The sequence below is a fragment of the Pristiophorus japonicus genome, chromosome 11 (assembly GCF_044704955.1).
Source record: "Pristiophorus japonicus isolate sPriJap1 chromosome 11, sPriJap1.hap1, whole genome shotgun sequence".
Lineage (NCBI taxonomy): Eukaryota > Metazoa > Chordata > Chondrichthyes > Pristiophoridae > Pristiophorus > Pristiophorus japonicus.
In genome coordinates, this window is record NC_091987.1 from 180,923,449 (window position 1) to 180,935,669 (window position 12,221).

Genomic DNA, 12,221 nt, shown 5'->3' on the forward strand with positions numbered 1-12,221 from the left:
ATGATGAAAGGTTTTGATAGAGTAGACACAGAGAGAATGCTTCCACTTGTGCGGAAGAGGAAATCTAGAGGCCAGCAATATAAGATAGTCACCAAGAAATCCAATAGGGAATTCAGAAAAAACTTCTTTACCCAGAGAGTGGTGAGAATGTGAAATTCGCTACCACAGGGAGTGGTTGATGCACATAGAATAGATGCATTTAAGTGGAAGCTAATTCAGGAATTGAGGGTTATGCCGATAGAGTTAGATGAGGAAGGATGGCTCGAGTGGAGCATAAACACCGATATGGACTGGTTGGGCCAAATGGCCTGTTTCTGTGCCGTATATTCTATGTAATTCTATGTAAAAAATACCAACCCTGAGCCTTTCCTGGTCTCTGGCATTGTGCTTTCTTGTAAATCTACATGAGCTACATCTGCAGTGGTCTCGATTTCAACAATATTTTAACTTCAACAAAATACTGCGGATGCTGGAAATCTGAAATGTTTTAATGCTGTTGACCTGGGGTGTGAAATGCACCAGGCAGGATTTTGAGTTTGCCAGATAGACTGTGCTCTGTAAAAACATGCCCAAAAGCATGTTTTATAACTCCGCTTTGCCTCCATCCATACCCATGCCCTTTCACGACTTCAGGTCGTTCCAAAGTGCTTTGCAGTCTATAAAGTACTTTTGAAGTGTAGTCAGTGCCGTAATATAGAAAACCAATTTTCACACAGCAAGGTCCCTCAAACAGTAATGGGATAAATGAGCAGATAATTTATTTCTTTAGGTGCTGGTTTGGGGATAAATATTGGCCAGGACATTGGGAGAACTCCCCTGCTCTTCTTCGAATAGTGCCATGGGATCTTTTACTTTTACCTGAGAGGGTGGTTGAGCCTCAGTTTAACGTCTCGTCCAAAATACAGCACCTCCAACAGTGCAGCACTCCTTCAGAATTGCACTGAAGTGCTCCCCTAGAATACATCACTGGAACAGGGCTTGAACTCACAAATTTCTGAGTGAGAGACTAGCGAGACATAAGACACTGAACCAAGGCTTTGTGAAATGACAGAATATAAAGCAGATTCATTAGAATCTGACTGATAACTGCAACCATAAGTGGAGGGTGTGGGGAAATGGGGGTGGGGTGGAGGTGGCTAGAACAGGATTGTGCCCTTGCCAACTTATTTGGACTTGTCTTATATCCCCCCTCTTTGTAACTAATGGTTAAATGGGTTACTGATGGTAAAATGCACTTTTTTCATCAAATATTGAGCGATATTCCAGCAGCAGGGTGCAGCTGGGGGCAAGTGTATGAAGGACGGATGACTCATGACTTTGACCTGCTATGTTGAGTGACCTCTATGCATTGCTCTCCCCATTTATATATGTCACCAGACTCCAGTCTGTGGGTTTTCTGGGCTCTGGTGTGAAATGCAGAGCTTGAATCGTAGAGGAGTGTGAACACAGGGAATGGTGACTTCATGTATAACTCTGTGCAGCAACATCTTACATAATAACATAAGAATTATGAGCAGGAGTAGGCCACTTGGCTCCTCGAGCCTGCTCCCCCATTCAATGCTTTAATGCTGTTGGCCTGAGATGTGAAATGCACCAGGCAAGATTTTGAGTTGAGGCTGATCTACCTCAATGCCACTTTCCTGCACTATCCCATATCCCTTGATTCCCTTAATATCCAAAAATCTATCGATCTCTATCTTGAATATGCTCAAAGACTGAGCACCTACAGCCCTCCGGGGTAGAGAATTCCAGAGATTCACCACCCTTTGAGTGAAAAAGTTTCTCCTCATCTCAGTCCTAAATGGCCGACCCCTTATTCTGAGACTGTGACCCCTGGTTCTAGACTCCCCATCCAGGGGAAACATCCTCCCTGCATCTACCCTGTCAAGCCCTGTAAGAATTTTGTATTATCTTACATTTATATAGTTCCTTTAATGAATTAAAACCTTTCAAGATACCTCATAGGAGCATTATCAGACAGAAAGTGTTGCATCCAACTTCAGTTTGATAGACCCACCATTTCATGATTTTACAATGTTTTCTGCTGGCCAGACCATTTATATTTCCCAGTGCAGCTGACTGTAACTGGACTGAGTAACTGTCTTTGGCTGCACTTGTCAAATCTGAAAGTGCCTTAATGTGTTGACATTAGCAAGACTACCTTTTTAGGGCTACAGATAGCAAGCAGAAGATGCTGATGGTGTTAGCTGCACCTGAAGCAGTACTATTGGGTGACTCACTTGGTAAGATGTCCTCTTTAAGGGTATTGACAAAAAGACCTTTCATTCACATAGCACCTTGTCATCATCACACTTGTCGCAAAGTGCTTCACAGCCAATAAATTATTTTCAAATGTTGTTGCTATGTAGAAAATGCGGCAGTTAATTTGTGCACAGCAAGGTCCCACAAACAGATCAATAACAAATTCCTCTAGTTTGGTGGTAGATCTTAAAACCCACCCGGACAGATAGGCCTCCTTTTAGCCCCTCATTTATATTCTGCACTTCTGACAATGCAGCATTCTTTTAGTATTGCACTGCAGTGTAAGCCTGGATTATTTGGTCAGTCTTGGAGTCTTAACTTCCTCATTAACTTCCTCATTGAGGGCTATAGATGTGAAGACTTCATCTTTAAAGGGATCTAACTGCATCCGTTTAGCCTGAACGGTAGCAGGTTGTGCTGATACAGCCATCTCCAGTTTTGAAAGGGTTAAGTGTCAGGGCGGGGTCATGGTGTTGAGAGAACAGTGTGATAGGGGGCTGTGGATGCGGGTCCCATCATCTGCACCCAGGGTGAGATGGCATCAGGCAGTTAAAGAAATGTAAAGGGGAGGAGGGAAAACAAAACACAGCGCTCCAAGAAACTTCACACAAACCGCAACAAAGCAGGAGCTGGGATTTAAACAGACTCGGCGAAGACGAAAGGATGCTGGAGATTTGAGGGGTCGGAACAGCGCTAAAAGTTTAAAATTTTCTAAGAGTTTGTCAAAGTTTTGTGGGAGTTTGTAAAAGTTTGCTGGGAGTTTGGGAGTGGGATTTTTGCTGAAAGCGGGCTAGCGGCGGAGCTGCTCTCTCGAATGGTCGGTTGGAAGAGCGGATGGAGCTCAGGGTAGCGCTGGTCCTCCGGGTCCTGCTCCTCTGGAAACTTTTCCTTTCTTTAGAAGGTGAGCGGAAAGTTTGGAAACTTTGTTCTAACTTTTGCATTGTAAGTGACATATCTGTTGCTATTTTAGATTTGTTTAGAACTTTAAATACAATTCTAGAAATCACTGAATAAGGAAAAAAAATATGTATTTAGATTGTAGAGAAAAAACATTGATTAATTTTAAGATACAATCTACAACTTGTGTGTGATATCGTATGTGTATATATATATCGTATGTATGTGTGAATGTGTGTGTATATATATCGTATGTGTGTGTGTGTATATATATATTTCGTATGTGTGTGTGTATATATACATCGTGTGTGTGTATATGTGTAGAGAGATACACATATATACACATATATGGTATGTGTGTGTGTATGTATATATATATCGTATGTGTGTATATATCTCTCTCTCTATTATATATATAGTGTGTGTGTATATATATGTCTCTCTCTCTCTAGAGAGAGAGAGAGAGCGATATACACAGATATCTATACACACATATATATCGTATGTGTGTGTGTATGTATATACATATGTATGTATGTGTGTATATATCTATATATATATGTATGTGTGTGTGCATGTGTATATATATATATATATATATATATGTGTATATATCTTAACTCTCTCGCTCTCTCTCTCTCTCTATATATATATATATATATATATTGTGTGTGTATATATATATATCTTGTATTTATGTACAACTATTTTAAGGTCTATTTGGCTAAATTGTCAGATGAAACCCATTTAATATGCGTACTTAAAAATGAATCTCATTATTTAAAAATTAATCTCATTAGTGAATCAAATTAATTAACTGTACTTTATAAATTGTACTTCATAAATTCGCCCTCTCTCCCCCAAATTCGCGGGTCGGGTAGTTTATTTTCTATTTAATATTTACATCGGCGAAATCACATTCATTTTCAGATTCAACTTCCGCTTCAGTTTTATTGGGAACGGGAAAAATAAAATCCTTCAGTGTCAATATTTGGATTTCTGAAACCATCTAACTTTGTTTATTGAAGAATCTGTAAATAATGTGCGGTGTGCTGTAGGTCCCACTCTTAAATCGCGTGCAGTCTGTTTCTGAAAGAGATTGTTGATGTGACGAGATAAAAGTTCTGCATAGCAAAAACTGGTTCGTGTAAACAGATCTCAGGTTCCTTAAATATTGCTTTGAAACTACTAAAACGAGCCTTTGTGTGCTTTTGGCGCAAAGCTGTGAATCATTGTAATGAGGGTGGAATAGTTTAAGAAGTATGTGTTGTGTGGCTTTGATTTATAAATACAACAGCGTCTAGCCAGATAACTTTTATAAGGGATAGGACGAGCTCAACAGGTCCATTTGAAATAGCTCCGGTTTAAGGTGCTTCATCCAGACAAAACAAATTCCAAACACACAGAAATACACGCACTGACAGGAGCAGGAACAAACCTGTAATTAAATCAATTTACATTTTAAAAAGAACATCTTATTTTATTTTATTTTCGCTGCACCTTTGGAAACAAGTTATACATTTAGTCAGAATTGAATGCCACTTTTAATCCCCCCACAACCCCCCCCCCCCAATATTATTTCTTGCCAAAACTCTGAATTCAAACCGTACACACGATTCTCTCTCTGAGAGGAGCCAGTCTCTGTTTTATGATTTTATATTTATAGAAAGAAAAGAAAGACTTGCATTTATATAGCACTTTTCACGACCTCACAAAGTCCCAAAGCATTTCACAGCCCATGAAGTACTTTTGAGATGTAGTCACTGCTGTAATCTCAGAAACACGACAGCCAATTTGAACACAGCAAGCTCCCACCACCACCACCAACGTGAACATGACCAGGTAATCAGTTTTAGCGTTGATGATTGAGGATAAATATTGGCCCAGGACAATATTCAAAAAGGAGTTTGATGTAGTCCTTACTACTAGGGGGATCAAGGGGTATGGCGAGAAAGCAGGAATGGGGTACTGAAGTTGCATGTTCAGCCATGAACTCGTTGAATGGCGGTGCCGGCTCGAAGGGCCAAATGGCCTACTCCTGCACCTATTTTCTATGTTTCTATGTTTCATAAGAACATAACATAAGAATTGGGAGCAGGAGTAGGCCATTCGGACAGTTGAGCTTGCTTTGCTGTTCAGTGAGATCATGGCTGATCTTCTACATCAACTCCACTGTCCTGCACAAACTTCCCTGCTGTTCAAGATAGTGCCATGAGATATTTTATGTCCACCTGAGAGAGCAGACAGGGCCTCGGTTTAATGTCTCACCTGTAAAATGGCAACTCCAATAGTGCAGTACTCCCTCAGTACTGCACTGGAGTGTCTACTTAGATTTTTGTGCTCAAATCCCTGGTGTGGGACTTGACCCCACAACCTGCTGACCCAGAAGCAAGAGAGCTACCCATTGAGCCATGGTTGACACTTCAATACTTTGTCGTTCGCATCTCCCAGTAACTCGGTTGGTAAATGTACCCCAGGAAGGACCTGGGTTCAATCCTCAGTGTGTGCTGATCTCTGCCTTGGCTGGTAGTGGGCCACTAGAATTGGCCTCAGGACCATCTGGAAGGAAGAAAAATCAGCCAGGTTCTCCATTCTTCATTCCTGCTGGAAAGTGCTCGGCGACACTGGGCCTGTTGCTTTGCTCAATGAATAACAAACTTGCATTTATATAGTGCCTTTATTGTAGGAAAATGTCATAAGGTGCTTCACAGAAGTGTTATCAAACAAAATTTGACACCGAGCCACATAAGGAGATATTAGGACAGAGGTAGTTTTAAAGGAGCATCTTAAAGGAGGAAAGAGGTAGAGAGGCGGAAAGGTTTAGGGAGGGAATTCCAGAGCTCAGGGTCTAGGCAGCTGAAGGCATGGTCAGCGATGGTGGAGCGATTAAACTCGGCGATGTGCAACAGGCCAGAATTATAGGATTGCAGAGATCTCAATGAAATCCTATTATTTGGCCATTCATCTGATTGGTGTTGATGGGGAATGGTATGTAAGCATCTTATCACTTCATTAGAAAGTGTGTCTTTAGAAACATTTCAATTACATCAAATGCTATATTGTGCTGGACATTTTTGGAGATTTTTTTTAATGCAGCGATTTATGATCTGGAATGCATTGCCTGAAATGGTGTTGGAATCCGATTCAATAATACTTTCAGAAAGGAATATGATATATAATTAAATAGGAAAATGTGCAGGGCTATGGGAAATAGCAAGGGATTTGGACTAATTGGATAGTTCTTTCAAAGAGCTGGCACAAGCACAATGGGCGGAATGGCCTCCTCCTGTGCTATATGATTCTGAGAGTTATATAGCTCCTTATATTGTACAATTGTTTCAGTGATACAAGCAATAAATTAGTTTTTGGAGATGCAATGTAGGCAATGTTGCTATGTAGGCAAACAAAATGGCCATTCTATGCCAGGAACATGGTACCAGCAACAATGAGATGAATGAGCAGGTAATCTGTTAGCTGAGTGTTGTTTGTTGCCTCGGACATTGGGAGATCTCCCTGCTCCTCTTCTAAACATGCCACAGGATCACCCAATGGCAGATGACACCTTAGTTTAATGTCTTAACTGAATGTTGGCACCTCAGACATTGTCCTCTGACAATGCCGCTCTTCCTGGCATGTGTGTCTAGTTTAGGTATGCAGAATTTCACACCAGAATGCTAGAAAACTTTTGTTAGTATATTTCTCAATTATGATTTGTGGGTATAGGGCAGACTCAAATGATAGGTGCCAGAACCAGGGGTCACAGTCTAAGGATAAGGGGTAAGCCATTGAGGACCAGGATGAAGAGAAACCTCTTCACTCAGAGAGTTGTTAATTTCTGGAATTCTCTACCGCAGAGAGTTGTTGATGTCAGTTCATTGGATATATTCAAGAGGGAGTTAGATATAGCCCTGAAGGCTAAAGGGATCAAGGGGTATGGAGAGAAAGCAGGAAAGGGGGACTGAAGTGCATGATCAGCCATGATCTTATTGAATGGTGGTGCAGGCTCGAAGGGCCGAATGGCCTACACCTGCATCTATTTTCTATGTTTCTATGTTTCTAGAGCTGCTGAGGTCAGGTGTAGCGTGAGATGCAATCTGCGCCTTTTTGGTTATGTTCACCAGGCAACTCGCTCTGCTGTGGGTTGGTACACACAGCAGTATCATAGGAGACATAAAAAGAAGAAAGACTTGGATTTATATAGCGCCTTTCACGACCATCGGACATCTCAAAGTGCTTTATAGCTAATGAAGTACTTTTGGAGCGTAGTCACTGTTGTAATGTAGCAGCCAATTTGCACACAGCAAGCTCCCACACACAGCAACGTGATAATGATCAGATAATCTGTTTTTGTTCTTTTGATTGAGGGATAAATATTGGCCAGGGCACTGGGGATAACTCCCCTGTTCTTCTTCAAAATAGTGCTATGAGAGTTTTTACATCCATCATTGAGAGCAGACCAGGCTTTGGTTTAACGTTTCATCTAAAGGACGGCACCTCCAATAGTGCAGCACTCCCTCAGCACAGCACTGAAGTGTCAGCCTAGATTTATGTACTCAAGTGGGATTTGAAACCACAACTTTATGCATTCCCACTGAGCCACAGCTGACACTAGAATGCATATAGGCTACACAGGTAGTACCAGCAAATTGAAGATGGCAGGATCTGTTGGGAGCCACCCTTCCTTGTCTTATCTAAGACTTGCATTAAGTATCATGGTGATATTCATGATAAGTCTTCATGCAGTGCCAGACAGCGGTTCAGTGCAGAGGCCAGGCCTGTTCCTGCAGGGATGAAGGGAAACATGGCCAGTGTGTGGTGTGCAATTATATACACACTGAGTGTTGTCTCTGCAGCAGTGGGGAGGTATTCAGAGCCTGTGGATAATAAGTGACATATACTGTAATGCCTGGAACTTTGGTGTCATCCAAAGAGGCCAGCGAGCCTGTCGCAACAACAACTTGCAATTACACTGCTCACCCGCAGAAAAACGTGTCTGAGTACTTTACAGAAAGGAGGGGAAGCGATACAGTTGCCTCCACATGTGGGGAAAGGAGAGGGTAAGGGACTATAGAGGCTTTGAGGGGGTTACTCTCTGGCTCACCCCACAAAGGGGGCTTCTTTATCAGAGAATGGTCCTGGTTCTTGTAGGAGATCTTTTGCTGTAGCATCATTAGTAACCGTACTGCCGATACCAGCCCATGGGGTACAACCAGTAATAGGCTGGTTGGGGATTGCTGGCCATATTTGCTATCTACACTTGTTAACTTTGCAGCAGGGGTCAATGGTTAACAATTAAATGCAAGACCCTTGGTTAAATTTATAGCCTCCCCCATAGCCTGTGATGCTGGAGCCAACTTGCGGCCTTGGCCGAGATCGGGTGACTCAGCCTAGCCTGCGGGTTGAACCTTAGAGCCTCTAGGTCTATGTGGCTCAGTGCTGTTAATAACTGAATCAATTAGGGAGCATGACCTAGGTCCTTGTAATGATTAGAGGAGTGAGTAATGTAGGTGAAGCAAGTGATTTTAGCTTGCACTGTGATGCAGAGCTAGAAGAGGTAAGCATGAAGGTAGAAACCAGAATTGAGATGGGAAATTTGAAAATGTTTTTTTCCCATTGATTTATGGAATGACTGTCACCAAAAAAAAAGAACAATATTCTGTTGTTGTTGGCAAAGAACTAGCTAATTATCTGTTTGATAAATGTTCTAAGTATAAGGTTAGAACCTGATGATCAAATGATCTGGGAGGTAGTAATTAAGGGCTGATGTAATGCAGCTGCTCGTTGATGCAGGATGTGGACGGGTTGCATGTGATGAGGCGGGTTTGTGGGTACGGGGGGAGGGATGTGGGAGTGGGTTGTGAGGGAAAGATGTCTGTACAGATTAATGTGCTGGTGGTTTCCTTCAAGTAGCCTCATGGGTGGAGGGGAAATTGCTGCGCTTTATCATGCAGGCTTTGTCTGCAGAAGATCTTGCAACCTGAGGAAAATGTTGTGGGTCCGTGAGGACTGCTGGTTAGGCCGCATGTCAACTAGGTAATCCAAACACAGCAGGCCAGATGCCTACTGCATCAGCGTAAACTCAGACGTCAAGCCCCTTAGCGGTATATGCCAGGGATCTAACGCCTGTTTCAGATGGCTGTCAGGGATGCCTCTACAGCGACATGTTTCTGACACTGTTTAGATGTAGATGTCAGCCTTCGAAATTACACCTCTTTGCACCCACATTTCCCCTCTCATCCAATTCTAACCACAATTACTGACAGCATTTATTGTAATTATATCTTTCTCAGTTCTATAGTAATTGTTATTTTAATGCTGTCCTGTCGTTTCTGTTCTCTTTCGGAATTCTGTGATCCTGTGTACATCTGGGAAACAATCTGTCTCCTGTGCTAGTAAACACTTATTACTCTACAAGCCAGGAGATGAACCAAGCTAAGATCAAAAAGCAATTCTGTTTGCTAGGCATGTAAATACGCTGTCATGTACTGAGCCATGCAGGCAAGGACGATCCAAGATTCTGACACAGGTTAGCAAGGCCATAAAAAATAAAGCAAACCAAGCACTAGGGTTTATTTCTGGAGGTATAGAATTGAAAAGTAGGGAAGTTACGCTAAACCTGTATTGAATCTTGGTTAGACCGCACTTAGAGCACTGCGTACAGTTCTGGTCACCATATTATAAAAAGGATATAGAGGTACTGGAGAGGAAAGAATATAGAGGTGCAGAGAAGATTTACAAGGATGATACCAGAAATGCGAGGGTATACATAGCAGGAAAGGATGAACAGGCTGGGCCTCTCCTCTTGAAAAAAGAAGGCTGAGGGGTGACCTAATAGAGATCTTTAAAATTATGAAAGGTTTTGATAGAGTGGATACAGAGAGAATGTTTCCACTTGTGGGGAAGAGCAAACCTAGAGGCCATCAATATAAGATAGCCACCAAGAAATCCAATAGGGAATTCAGAAGAAACTTAGAAAGACGGGAGGAGGCTTGAGTGGAACATAAATGTCGGCATGGACTGGTTGGGCCGAATGGCCTGTTTCTGTGCTGTATATCCGATGCAATCCTATGTATGTAAGATTCAATCCCTGGGTTGTGCTGAGTTTTTTTTTGTTCCTGAGATGTGGGCGTCGCTGACAAGGCCAGCATTTATTGCCCTTCCCTAATAAGTTAGCTGACATCAGGATGCCTGCCATTGATTGCTATTGCGTGACCGCTGCTGTGATTCCCCACTTGGCCAAATAGTCCCACTGATGGAGTGGGCTTGGCTTTTGGGTGAAGTAAATAGGGGTAAAGAAAGACAGGGTGCCTTTCATAACCTCAGGACATAACAAAGTGAATAACGCACTTTTAAAGTGTTATTACTGTTGTAATGTAGGAAACGCGGTAGCCAATTGCGCCTGAGAGGGTAGATGGGGCCTCGGTTTAACGTGTCATTGGAAATGAGGCATAGCTGACCTGTATCTGGGCATGAGTTGCCAGAGGGGGTGAAAAAATGGAACAAGTAGAAAAATGATCAGGTTATTTCAGGGGCTAAGCGAGGGGCTAAGTAGGGCACTATTAATAAAATCCAAAAGTTTATTTTAAGTCCCTCCTGTTCTCATGCTCTCTACTTTCTCCTGAAAAATGTCCTCAGATTATCACTCCTTTCTCCTCCTGAAAATGGGGACTCGTATTTACAGCTGTCATTTTGTTCTGGTTTATTTTTGGGAAAATCATGTATTAGCCACGGGTCAAAAGCTATGCATATCAATTTTCCAGGCACAAACCCTCACTGGACTGGAGCACGGAATGAGGAATTGGGCCTTGCCTCTGACCGGCGCTTTTGTCCCATGAGCTTCTGAGCCAGGAGCGAAATTTACACCATTGATGTCGTTACTTGATTTTGTTAAAACAAAGTCAGCTTTAAAGGCCTCAGGTAGTTCGCACTATCCGAGTATTCAGTTGTTCTGTGGGAAGAATTGACTGATCTTCCTTGCGTTGGATACAGTGCACGAACCTCTACTACATAGAGGTTCGTGCACTGGGCTGAAATAAGGCCAGTTTCACACAGAATGTAAGCTTAGTACTGTTATTGATTTAACTTTCTAATGAGCGCCTTACTGCTTATGAATGGGCAGTGTGATCTTGCAGGCACACCATTGAATTCTGGATCATTCCACATGGGGAGCTTTATGCATTACTCGGGTATCACAGGGTAACCTCTCCCGTCTTGCACTGCCAACAGAGAAGGGTTGTGGGTTCAAGTCCCACTCCAGTGACTTGAGCACATAAATCTAGGCTGACACCCAGTGCAGTGCTGAGGGAGTGCTACACTGCCGGCGGTGCCGTCTTTCGGATGAGACGTTAAACCGAGGCCCTATCTGTCCTTTCTGGTGGATGTAAAAGATCCCATGGCACTATTTCGAAGAAGAGCTTGGGAGTTATCCCCAGTGTCCTGGCCCATATTTCATCATAGACAGTCCCTCGGAATTGAGGAAGACTTGCTTTCACTCTTAAAATGAGTCTTTAGGTGACTGAACAGTCCAATACGAGAACCACAGTCCGTGTCACAGGTAGGACAGATAGTCGTTGAGGGTAAGGGAGGGTGGGACACGTTTGCCGCAAGCTCTTTCCGCTGCCTGCGCTTGATTTCTGCATGCTCTCGGCGACGAGACTCGAGATGCTCAGCGCCTTCCAGGATGCACTTCCTCCACTTAGGGCGGTCTTTGGCCAGGGACTCCCAGGTGACAGTGGGGATGTTGCACCTATCAGGGAGGCTTTGAGGGTGTCCTTGTAACCTTTCCTCTGCCCACCTTTGGCTCGTTTGCCATGAAGGAGTTCCGAGTAGAGTGCTTGCTTTGGGAGTCTCGTGTCTGGCATGCGGACAATGTGGCCTGCCCAGCGGAGCTGATCAAGTGTGGTCAGTGCTTCAATGCTGGGGATGTTGGCCTGGTCGACGTTGGTGCGTCTGTCCTCCCAGGGGATTTGTAGGATCTTGCGGAGTCATCATATTTATCCCTCAATCAACACAACAAAAACAGATTATCTGGTCATTATCACATTTTGGAAGCTTGCTGTGTG

At 43.0% G+C, this 12,221-nt stretch overlaps 1 protein-coding gene across 2 annotated transcripts in view; it reads left to right on the top strand.

Annotated features, from left to right (window-relative positions):
* The first annotated feature begins 2,658 nt into the window (after positions 1 to 2,658).
* The window catches only part of robo4 (roundabout, axon guidance receptor, homolog 4 (Drosophila)), a 133,756-nt gene continuing 124,193 nt past the window's right edge, over positions 2,659 to 12,221 (top strand). For both annotated transcript variants that reach the window (XM_070894346.1, XM_070894347.1), the window contains exon 1: positions 2,659 to 3,163. In XM_070894346.1, coding sequence (XP_070750447.1) covers positions 3,097 to 3,163 — 67 coding nt within the window. In that variant the 5' untranslated portion in view covers positions 2,659 to 3,096. The remainder of the gene's footprint in view (positions 3,164 to 12,221) is intronic.